This window comes from Poecilia formosa, unplaced genomic scaffold (genome assembly GCF_000485575.1).
Source record: "Poecilia formosa unplaced genomic scaffold, Poecilia_formosa-5.1.2 Scaffold14, whole genome shotgun sequence".
NCBI classification, from domain to species: Eukaryota; Metazoa; Chordata; class Actinopteri; order Cyprinodontiformes; family Poeciliidae; genus Poecilia; species Poecilia formosa.
The window spans coordinates 3,005,913-3,017,662 of record NW_006799953.1 but is presented as its reverse complement, the minus strand read 5'-3'; the positions used below and the strand labels follow the sequence as shown (position 1 = coordinate 3,017,662).

The window sequence follows — 11,750 nt, the reverse complement described above, 5'->3', positions numbered from 1 at the left end:
TATTAGTAAAGTTTTATTCAATTTGCAGACACGTTTAGAGTTCATCACTGTAAGTTCTTCTCCATGTCTGTAGGTAAACGGTTACACGTAAAACATCTGGTCAGCATGTGAATGACGGAACTCAAGGCACAGAACTGATCCATGCAGGAGTAAAGATTTCAACGGAGCAAAAAAAATGACACAAACTTGTAGAGCTGAATTCATCATCATAGAGTCGTTTAGCTAGTATTATGTTCTCCTGTCTAAGAGACTCAGAAGCAAACTCAAGTCATTTGTGATTCCCACAGTGCTTTCAAGAACATTAAAAATCAGTAACAATTCATACATTAAGACAGAAAAGTGTTTGCGGGTCACATTTAAACATCAGACGCGTAACAAGTCGAATAGAGTAAACAGCAGCATTTTGTTATTTCTAAGACATTTATTGATTTGGCTGCCTATCCTGTCCTAAATTCAAACTGACATCTTTGGCTAAAAACCTCAAGCTAATCCCTTCAAACACACTTCCTTTTGCTTTCTTTCAACGGAGCCATTACCGATTTGCGTTTGAAGCTTTTATCCACTCTGCGCGTGCGCGCTCGTCCACAGGAGAGAGTCCTGTGCGAGCGCGGTTCTCGGTGCAGCGCGAGGGGAACAGTAAGCACTAAAGTGCCTGTTAAGCAGCGTGTGTGGGTGAGAACAGAAGGGACAGCTGTGGTTTTGTTATTAGGCAAGCTGCCCACCGCTCACCGCAGGGTAACTGCGAAACAGTCGGGGTCTAAAAGGGACCTCGTCCCGCTCCCTGCTGGGCTTCCCCGGCCAAATCTGCTTTGGCGTTTCCCCCGTCTTTGTTCAGTAACTAAGTGCTTTTTATTTAGCAGAGCGAAAACTCCTTTTTTTGGTCAACTCCCCAGGTGACGCGTTGTCATTGTTGAGCCGGTCATCAAAACACTTGTAAACCTTCACAAGCATATGTCACAAACCAAGGTGCTTTTCTAACAGTAGTATCGCTTTGTTTTAAAAAATACGTGTATATATATTAATGTGAACGCTCCAGATCAAAAGGATGGAGGCCACTGATTGTTATCAAAGGACAAAATCCAAAATCCATCCATAAATAAACCCTAAACATTAAATATTAATCACCAACTATTTCTACATTGCCAATTCTCTTAAAATTGCACTTGACAATCAACTTACGCAAACACTAAGACTTAGGAGAGACAATTTACAAAATTTTAAGAGCCAATGTCGACTATCTAACGTCTTGCTGAGCGAGAATCATTGCCAACATTTCATCAGCAGTCCTGTGTTGGTCGGGGCATCAAGCCGGCTCCTCTGGTCCAGTGTTTCCAGCTCAGAGTCATTTCTCCCACAGCTGCAACAGAGAGCAAGACGAAGACGGGGCTCCTGTTAGGACGAGGTAGACGCCTCCATGGTGGACAGGATCCGCACAACCTCAGCTCTCTGCGTGGCGGAGATGTGCTGGGTCATGTGAACGATAGAGTCCATAGCCACCTCTGGATTGGCTTGCACGAGGCTGGAAGAAAAAAAGAAAAAAGGCTTTAGCTCAAACGACGTCACGTCTTTAACTCATTTTTAGAGCAGAATCGGGCGAGTCGTCACCTGCGAATCTGCTTGAGGAGGTGATCCCGCCGGATGTACTTTATGTTCTCGTCGATGACGGACCTGGCGCCCTCTTCTTCAGCCAGCTGCCTCTCCAGCCAGGCCACCACCTCTTCATTGTTGTCCCACAGATACGCCTAAGCAAAAAAAAAAGAAAAAGATTGATAATAGTCAACATGAACAAAGTGTATGTTATTTTTTTTCTTTTTAAAATAGTTCAAAGACAGTCAGATTCAATAATGAGCGTCAATAAATATCAATTACTACTTCTTCTCAATTACAAGTCTTGAGACAGATTCTCAATGGGATTTAGAGCTGGACTTTGACTGGGCCACGCAAGAAATTAACATGATTTGTTCAAATCCATGCCATCGTGGTTTCTAGGCCTAGCCTCCCATCAATTTTAAGCAGCTGAAGAAAAGCTTCCTCACAGCATGATTCTGCCACTACCATGTTTCCCCAATGGGACAGTGTTTCAGGTTCAAGATTAAATTACATAGAGTTTGAATTCATTTGCCAATAAGGTCATTTGGAATTCAGTTTTATGTACGGAAATATCTATAAAGGGGGCTGTTTGCAATTGCCAAATGTTTCAGCTTGATATTTGTAAAAGCAATGAAAAAAAAATATATAATAAAATCCAGCAACATTTTTTAATTTATTTATTTATTTTTTTCCCCTTAGGTGATGACTAGGATCAGAAAAGGGTAATTTCAGTTTATATACATAAAGATAATGAGTAAAAACTATAGCACCTCCTGAAGGAACAAATAAATATTAATAACAGCAAAAAAGGTAAAGTCTTCATTTCTTGTTGACTGGTCTGGTCAGAAAAAAAAAAAAAAAAAATTAGCATTCATAAGTGCAGTTATTTCTGCTCCCAAACAAAGCCAGGCTGCAGGGCTTAGCAAAGATTTGGGGGGAGGGAGGGGAGCCTTAATAGGCTCTTGCTGCTCCTGAGCAGTCCTGCTTGAGGTCCACGAGAACATTTAATGCCCTTATTAATCATTTTTAATCTGTTTGCTTTTAATTAAGAAACAGTGTGTTGCTCTCCTATCTGCGCGTGCCAGGGCCGTGATTAATTGTGGCTTAAGACAGGCGGGCGGGACCGGAGTAACGTATGAGCTAACAAGGCCTCTTTCTTGAGCGATCTCCGCCGCTGAGCTGGCTCCCGTCACAGCAGCAGCAGCTGCTCGTCTGAAACCCAGACCGGCCCGGGAGGGAAGCGCCGTTCCTGGATCTTTGAGGGATGTTTTAGTTTATTGACCAATCTGTTGCGGCTGATTATTTGGTGATAAGCACCGGCCCATTTCGCCTGATGTTTCCCTTCCTGAGGTCTATTAAGGCTGCTGCTGCGGCTGACCCGGATGTGAGATGGTTGGCTTAACCGCAGTCTCTCACTCAGCGAGCTACAGATGCTGGACAACTGGCTCATTTCAAGTGAGAGATAACACTAAACACAGATAATGTGTTTAATTTTACATATAAAAATCCTCATACAGAAAACGTTTGATATGGTCAGAATTAGCAGAGTTTTCTTATAAACGCATAAAAACATGTCCATGATGGTGGGAATTTGATTTGATCACTTGAAAATTTAGCAAACAGTTTTGCAAGTTTCATTTTAATACAGAGAAATGTATGTAAAATCCAGAAGTTAGCTTATAAAATGAAACTAAAAAACTGGTGGGTAGGAAAACCTGCCCTAGCCATTTTCTTCTACTGACCCAAATCCTGCAGACTCCTGCTTTTAAAAAGGTGCATGAAAAATCCCATTTGAAGTTTATCAGTGAACATCTACAAAATGCTGAGTAAGACTTGAAGAACACCATCCCCACAGGCTAGCAACATTGTACTTTTTGAATAGTTCTTTTCTTGATATTCTGACTCTATTAATCAGAATAAAATACTAAAAAAAGACTTTTTCATACTTTACTTCCAAAAACAGCTGAGGCTCACATATCTACGGCTTTTACCTTCACAGTCCCCTCTGCCTCCACAAACCAGCGCCGCAGCATCGCCTGAATCTGGCCGTCTGTCAGCTCACTGTTGGCTGCCTGGATTTTCCTCTTCACTGTGTCCTCCAGCAGCAGGCGCCTCAGACGCCAGTAGAAGAACTGACGGGAAGTTTGCCATTCCAGGATATCCTGAGTGGGGGAAAAAGGGCAAAAAGAGGGCATTTAAGTATCAAAATATGACTTTTAGATGCTATAGATAGTCTCATGTGTTTACAGTTTCATAAAATGTTCTGCTTTTTACATCAGAGAGGACTTGGAAAAACTCAAAGTCTGAAAAGTGGAATATACCAAGGTTTCTGTTGGACTATATAAGAAGACTAATAGGTAATAATTTTAAAAATGAGGTTATTTATTAGATGTTTATATATATATATATAGTAGTATATAAAACTTGCAGGAAATCTTCTAAACATTTATGGAAGAAATGCGTAGCTCTGATTTGAGTGATCACAGTCAGTCAAAGACTCAATCACAGATTTCTCTAGGCAGACTAAGGTAAACATGGAGTCGAGTTCAAATAATAATCTTCTTGGGTGAATACTGTGTGTAATAAAACACTGGCAACCATCCATCTGTGAAACACCCTTCTGGTAATGTGAGCAAAGAGTGTGCGTCTGTGTGTGTGTGTGAGGAATGGGACTGTGGAGGTGCAGAATGAGCCGAGGCCTGCCTCAGGCTGCTCTATACTAGGTGAGGTGATTGACCAGGGTCATCAGAAGATAATTATGAAGACGAGTCGCGCAGCTTGGTAAGACCAAACATTATTCACTGGACAGGTGCGGCAGCAGCTAGACCGATGCTGCCCTGGGGGGCTTTTCAGGTGATTCACTTACTACACGCTCCCACTGACGCCACACCTGAACAAATGGATGTCTGAGCTCTCACCGTGATCACGCCCTTCTCCTGCATGCGGCCCGGCGTGTCGTGGAGGTCGGCGAACTGCACAGCCACCTGATGGTAGATGGGCAGCAGGAACTCCTCTCGCTCCTTCAGTTTGGTCTCCAGCTCTTTGCGGTCAGCGGGGCTCAGCTCCGGAGTTCCTGTTCGGATCCAAATGACAACAATTTTAAGCAAAATGGTGAAAACCCAAAGAGTCTTTGCTCTTCTGCCCAGTCAGTGTGGATTTTAGGATATGGACGAAATTAAATCGTAGTTCATAATTCTTGTTTTGTTTTTGTTTCTCCTTTTAAATATATGTTCTTTTAAACTGCTTAGTAACATATTAATGCAAACTGAGATGTTTGGTTTGAGTCAAAAAAAAAAAAAGTTCTTCACCACTTTTAACAAATACCAAAGGCTGCTGGATTATCAAAGTAGCTTTGAAACTCTGGACTTTGTTTTGCTTGCCTCTTTTAATAAACCAATATAGATTAAATTAGACCATAAAAATTAGAATTAGACCATCAGAATATCCATCTTCTTGACATATTAGAGTCAAATAGATTCTTGATAACTTTTAGACTGACTCATTAACACTAATATCCTTTAATGTGGCTGATAAACGCTGCATAAATCATTGTTGCCAAAGCCAATAAAGGTGAAGCTCGAGTCTAAAACACAAAAATCCTACAATCAAAAAGAACTCCCAGTGTGTATTCATTTTCCTCATCTCCTTATCCCGTTACCATCAATTCAAGTTCCCCATGTGAATGAAGCTAAAGAATCAACAGCATTTTGTTTTGGAGCTCCCACTCCTTCCCCCTCTCCCAAACCCCTTGCTGATTTCTGTCAATTCCAATCTGTAAGCTCTCCAGCCCTCCAGAAGCCCACCTTTATTCCATCATGTTTTGCTTAAAGCGCCAAACCAGCGCAGCATCAGAGCAAACCAAAATCGATAGCCTGCACCGGGGAGCTGGTGATTGATCCGAGTGGGCTGTGATTGACACGTCTCCCGGGGGACAGCAGCGAAGATGACACAATCAACACCAAAATAAAGCAGGGTGGGGGAAAGCACCACATGGTCCCACTTGATGTACGACCAACTCAGTGAAGTGAAAAGAGGGCTACAAGTGAAAAAGCATCAGGTGTAAAGATGGCAGGGCTCACCAAGCCTCTCGGCCAAGCCCATGTAGACTGGATCTACTCTCCTCATGGTTTTCACCAGGTCCTTCTTTCTGAACTTGATCTCCACTGTTCCTTCAGGCTCCAACACGCCGCCTCTGAAAAAGAGACACAATAAAAGTTAATAATTGAGATCCATTTCAATCCAATTTAGTTCCACTTCAACCACAAACGTCAGTAGATTATGTTACAATTTCACGTGATAGACCAACATAAAGTAGAAGATGATTGTTTAATCAATAGAACCTTTTGTGCAGTTTTCAAGATTTTAAACATATAAGCTATAAAGATTGGGTTGGTATTTTTACGCCATCCATTTAAAGAGAGTTTTTAAGCATAAGGAAGAAAAGCGTCCTCTCCCCATTTGTCTGTCACATTAAATCCCATTAAGTCCGGTGATATTTGATTGTCCTGTAAAATTCCAAAACGTGAAAGAGTTGAAAAGGGATGAATGTTTTTGCAACCCCGTCAATAATTTATATTTCTCAGCTTTAAGAACTTACCTGCTGTCCTTGTCGGCATACATCTCCATGTGACGGGGGTTGATGGTGGGGTCTATGACCACCCAGGAGCCTCCCCTCAGCTCCGCCTGAGGGGGGATGTAAACTAGAACAGGCTGCTTGTACTCCCTCAGTCCGTCCACAATGTAGGCTCCAAACTTCAACACCTGGTCGTACATGTCTGGGAAGAATGGTTTCAAGTTAGATTACAGAAAGTTTGCCCTTACTCATAGTGGCAGATGACCAAGGAGGAGAAATACCTTTCATTCCCCCAGAAAAGCCTCTCCAGTTGGAAAACACAATGAGAGGTAAACCCTCTCGGTTCAGGTCCTTGATGGCTTGAGCCGTTTTAAAAGCAGAATCTGGAAACCACACCTGTCCCGCCTGCTGAATGATCTACACATAGAAAAACAGGATAGTTTTCAGGATACAATTAGTATCCTAATACTAATACACAGTGTCCAGCCAAGGTATTCGTATCCTTTGAGCTTTTCCACTGCACATATTTTATGTAAAGATTCCAGACATTTTCACAAGGAAGAAAACAGGAAGCAGACAAGTAAAGAAAGAATGATGGGAGAAAAAAAAACAGAGAAGGAAAGACAGGGAAAGAGAATGAGAGCAAAACACAAACAGAAGAAAAAATAGAAAAAGACAAAAAAAAAAGCCAGACAGTAAAATAAAGGCAGATAGGAAGATGTAAGGGAACAAGCAAGGAAGAAGAAAATCATAAAGGAGATGAATGAAGGATGAAGCCAGAAAGGTGACAAGGAAGAAAGAAAGGAAGGTGACAAAGGAAGGATGGAAACATCTGGTGAGGCACTGCACCTTTTCACTCAGAGTGAATCTTACCTTAGCCTCTGAGTCCAAATTGGCTGGATCAGCCGGGATTGACAGCTCCACTGTCCTGGTTTCCACAGCAACAACACCAGTAGGTATCCCTCCCAACCTGGAAAAAAAAAAAAAAAAAAAAGGAAAACAGTCACAAAGAAACTCCCAAAACGTTTCACAAAGCTAATGTTTCTGTGGGTGTTGAATATACCTGGCTCTGCCCACCACCACACTCTGAGCCCAGGGCTGCATGATCTCCATGAAGGAGCCTTGGTCAAAGAATCCACTCTGCCAGGAACCCTTTGGATCTTCACAAAGAGAAGGAGGTTCGAGCGTCAAGACAAAGCACAAAGCTTTATCAGACCTCACGTGAATGGTGCCCCAAAAGCAGCCAAATCAATCGCTACATGATTATCCCTTCTCCTTCTCCTTCCTCAACTTGTTTCTGGATTCTGTCTCGCCTCATTTTGTTCCTTCTGTGTGCTTAGCGGCGGCCATGATGGATGACTGTAGAAACAGCCCAGCTCAGCGGTTTTTCTGCTTGCACACTCTGAGGAACATGCCCGGCCTTTGAGGTTACCATTCAATTAGGCCTCGCCACTCCTCGCTAACAGAGAAGTTGACAGAGTTCCCACACTGTATCTCAAATCCTCTGTAATTACACCACTGTTTAACCTGCAGAGTAAGATGTACTACACATATTCTGCTGATGACCTTGCCTCTAATACTTTATTTACTTAATAGCCCTTCTATATCTAATGAATTGTTCCAACCTTTAACTCTTGGTCTGAAATGATGAATCTGTATGTTTGCTTCAAAAGACGCAGAGAATCAGACTGCAACTTTTTATCAGCTGCAGATAAAGCAGGGTTAGTAATTAGAGGAGCTACATCAAATTGATAAATTATATTTATCATCACAGTTTAGAAGCCAGAAGAGTAAATACTACCAAATTCTAAGCCTCACATGTAACAGAGCATGATTTCCACTGAAACATAAACAGGATGAGGAAAAACGGGCTGGGTGATATGGACTCAAATATATCTTCCAAGTTTTGTCTGAAATATTTACTTTCTTTAGTAAGATTGGCATTTATCTGCAAGGTTTCCCACAACTGCAAAGTTGTGGGAGATGTCTATAGGATGTCCATTTTTTTTTTATTTCAGAGACATAAGGGACTTACTTTGACTAGGACGTCCTGCCAGCATCCAGCGAGGATCATAAGGTGTCTTGGTCGGCACAAACTCCACCAGACGATCTACGGGATCCTTTGCACTGATGATGGGTACTGGATTGGATTTACACTAAGGAACATATACATTATAAGTGTACAGAAAACAGCTCTTGAATTTCATACGTGTGAAAGTCGACAAGAATAAGATTACCTTGGGCATGTAGGACAACCACTGCAACAAGTTAAAGACTCCCTCAAAGTCATCGCAGACAGTACTGTGGGTCACACCGTTGTTGTGCATGATCTGAATTCCACCCAGTTGGTTGTTGGAGGTGTACACCTCTCTGCCTAGCACCTGAAAACACAAATGATTGTCGAATTTAAGAAGGGAAATACAACATTTTAATCGGTTCAATCCCAGAATTGCAATCAGAAAGAGATTTACTGGCCAAGAAGTTTACACAAATAAGGAACTTGTTTCCGGTTTAAATCGCTCACAGGGTGAACAATATAAATATTAATATAAAAGTATAAACTTTAAAGGAGTTTAAACTCTTAAACTGCATTACTTTCTTAGAAAAACCTAGTTTTTCTTACAAAAGATTATGAAGTAACGATTACTTCATAATCCTGATAACCTCTTCCAAAAGCTCTCAAACTGAGTCAAAGAAATATCCAACATTGACAGCTGAAGGTATTTTCAGCTGAGTTTAATGAGATCTGACACAGATGAAGACATTCCAAGGAACAGCATCTTTGTCAATAGAGGCGATAACCAGCCGGAGAGCACAGCATCATAGCAGGAACAGGCCAGTGGTCTCAGAAACAGATCCTGCCTCATCTTACCCCAGGATTTTCAGAGATGATGAAAAACTAATTTTGGTCTTTTGCATGGTTTTTGTTGGCAAGTTGTGAATCGTCCAGATGTAACCATCTGTAAGTTAGAAGCTTCGAACTTCTTTTCTCTCTCCACGTCACTCAGGTGAAGCCATAAAGTCTCCCCTGTCAGCCCACCCTATTTTCATAAGCAGCTCAGAACAGGTGGCTGGGCGCTGACATGCTCCCATAAAAATCAAGAGTGGAGCTCAATCCCTACCCTCAGCTCTCACCTTTTCAGCCATCATTTACTTTCTTTATTACCATTAATGGTTATGTATCTGGCTACAAATCTGGGGCACTCTCCTAAAGCTGTCAGGAGAGGCGGCAGCCCCAAGAAACATTACAGTCACCTTGACATACACAAAACCTCTGAGCCTCTGGCCATCGCCTGCTTCATTAAGATTCCGTGGCGGAGAGAGGAAGAAGAGGAGGAGGAGATATTGGATGAGGGACAGAGCGGGACGACTGGGAGGAGAAAAACTAGAGGCCAACTGATAGCAACAGCTCACTGGGGTATTTGTGGTAGTAGTTACTATCCACTCCCCATGAAAATCGGAGCGTTTTCTAGCAGCTAATGAAATGATGATCTGCGGGTGGCTGCCTGCTGCTCCCTATTACGTTTCAGCTAATAGCCAAGAATCCACATGACGGATTAGCTGGAAGAGATTCCTCACTTTCATCAAAACTGAATGGAAATTAAATACTAAATATACAGTTTCATTAAAAAAAAGACTACTTTGCCCTTACAGATTTATTCAGGTTTGTTTTTTTGTTGCACTTAAATGTTGCAGATTATGAAATGTATTTATCTTCAGATAGGGATGGAACAATTAATTGGAATAATCGTGATGAGTCGATTATTGAAATGACTGTCAACTCTATATGTACTATGTTTTATATATATACTATATACTCCAGTTAACAAGTGTTAACTGGAGTATGTTAACGCTTGTTAACATACAAGCGTTAACATACTCAGAGCAGTAATTAAGGCAAAACTGTTCAAAAAATATTTACATTTTGGATTGAAATTAGTAAATAAACTGCTTCCATAAATATGTTCTACTTAGAAATCCTCAAGTGGAATAGCTCTAACTTTAATTGGCTCAAATTCTGTAGTTAAAAAAACAAAGAAAGAAAAAGAACAACTCACATTAGGCACTTTTTGTCATCCAAATATGAAATGATTAATGATGTTAAGTTAAGCAGAACAGGTTGAGCTTTTCACATGTTGATCTTGGAAGTATTAGTTTTAGCTTCAGATGAGTCCTTTCCAACAAATAACCAAGCATTTACTGATTTAATGCTTTATTTTTGCAATAGGCAACAAAATGTTTATTTTCTTATTTAAAAAGGGGATTGAATTAGTTATTTATTTATTTTAATGTATTTCTAATGTTGTATAAAAAATGGTGGTTAAATTAACAATCTGCAGAATGTGCCAATCTTTTATCCGATTAATCTCCGGAAAAAACAACAGAAAAATCAATTACTCGTTAGTTGCGGCCCTAATATCAGTTGACATAGATAACCTGAGTAAACCCGAACAGCAACTTTCAAATTATTTGTTTTTTCAAAGGAACATTTCTAATCTTCCTAAATAGTGAACAAATCGTGACTAAATTTAATGGCTGAATTTCCCAATCCACGCCCGACCGCCTGATGTGCAGAATAAAAAATAAGTGCACTCCAATTTCTCCCCAGTGATGCAAAAATACTCATCGTTGTTTACCAAAAACGCTAGGTGCTGTCACCGATGGCAACCCAAGTTATTAGGTTTCAGGTAGAACTTTTTATAAGCAGTAAATGAGATCTTCATTTGGAAACTGTCAGTCATATTCAGGTTATTCTCGTCTGTAAATGTGACAAAAAAAAAAAAGAAAAGGAAAATACTATTTTACAGCGCTGAATACAGATATACAGCATCTAGACTGCAAATATTTTTAAATAACAATCACTGCTCCCACAAATGGAGATAAACAGCAGGGCAATCTAATAACTGAGCTTCCAGGAATATTTGTATGCCATCATTTGGCCATTTGCATGGTTTACCATGTTGCAGCGTGTCATATAATTTGAAATGGAGTCATCCTAATGCACTGACAAGGACAGAGAATGGAAAGCAAGACAGCAGGAGGCAATGAAGCATACAGACACACACACGCACACACACATCAATTGTGTGCAGAAAAACAATCTGCATCAGCAAAACTTTTCATTTTGATTAAAAACAAATGATATGGGTGTCCTGCACTGCAGCCTCTGGCATGTCACTCTATTTCTATGCAAATACAGCTTCATGGTTCGCTTTCAATTATTCCGCTTTGAGTGGCAGGCAGGCCCGTGGCTGCCGTCGGAAAGGGAATCCTTGTAGAACAGAGCAGAGCAGAGAGGAGCGAGCCTGAAAATTGCAGGATCAGCGAGTCAGAACAAGCCACGAAAAAAAAAAAAATCAGAGCAGAATCCTTTTCTCTTTTTTGACACAAAAACCTCCTTCGTCCTCCAATCATGTCCTTCTAAAGGATTTCTTCATTATATCGCAAAACAGGTTAAAAAAACAAAAAGTGTTTCACTAACACTTATTTGAACTTCTCTCCTTAATGGCTTGAAATTTTAATAGTCAACTAGTAAACGCTTTAAGAGATTTTCCTCATTAAAATGCAGATTCATTATTGGTGCTAA

General features: G+C 40.8%; 1 protein-coding gene across 8 annotated transcripts in view; it reads right to left on the bottom strand.

Moving 5' to 3' along the window:
• acaca (acetyl-CoA carboxylase alpha) overlaps nucleotides 1-11,750 on the bottom strand; it is a 37,879-nt gene continuing 26,129 nt past the window's right edge. For all 8 annotated transcript variants that reach the window (XM_016668313.1, XM_007545918.2, XM_016668311.1 and 5 more), the window contains 11 exons: nucleotides 8,401-8,544; nucleotides 8,199-8,319; nucleotides 7,227-7,323; nucleotides 7,037-7,133; nucleotides 6,445-6,580; nucleotides 6,188-6,365; nucleotides 5,670-5,782; nucleotides 4,509-4,663; nucleotides 3,582-3,752; nucleotides 1,606-1,742; nucleotides 1-1,519 (listed from right to left, as the gene is read on the bottom strand). In XM_016668313.1, the coding sequence (XP_016523799.1) occupies nucleotides 1,393-1,519; nucleotides 1,606-1,742; nucleotides 3,582-3,752; nucleotides 4,509-4,663; nucleotides 5,670-5,782; nucleotides 6,188-6,365; nucleotides 6,445-6,580; nucleotides 7,037-7,133; nucleotides 7,227-7,323; nucleotides 8,199-8,319; nucleotides 8,401-8,544 (1,476 nt within the window). In that variant the 3' untranslated portion in view covers nucleotides 1-1,392. The remainder of the gene's footprint in view (nucleotides 1,520-1,605; nucleotides 1,743-3,581; nucleotides 3,753-4,508; nucleotides 4,664-5,669; nucleotides 5,783-6,187; nucleotides 6,366-6,444; nucleotides 6,581-7,036; nucleotides 7,134-7,226; nucleotides 7,324-8,198; nucleotides 8,320-8,400; nucleotides 8,545-11,750) is intronic.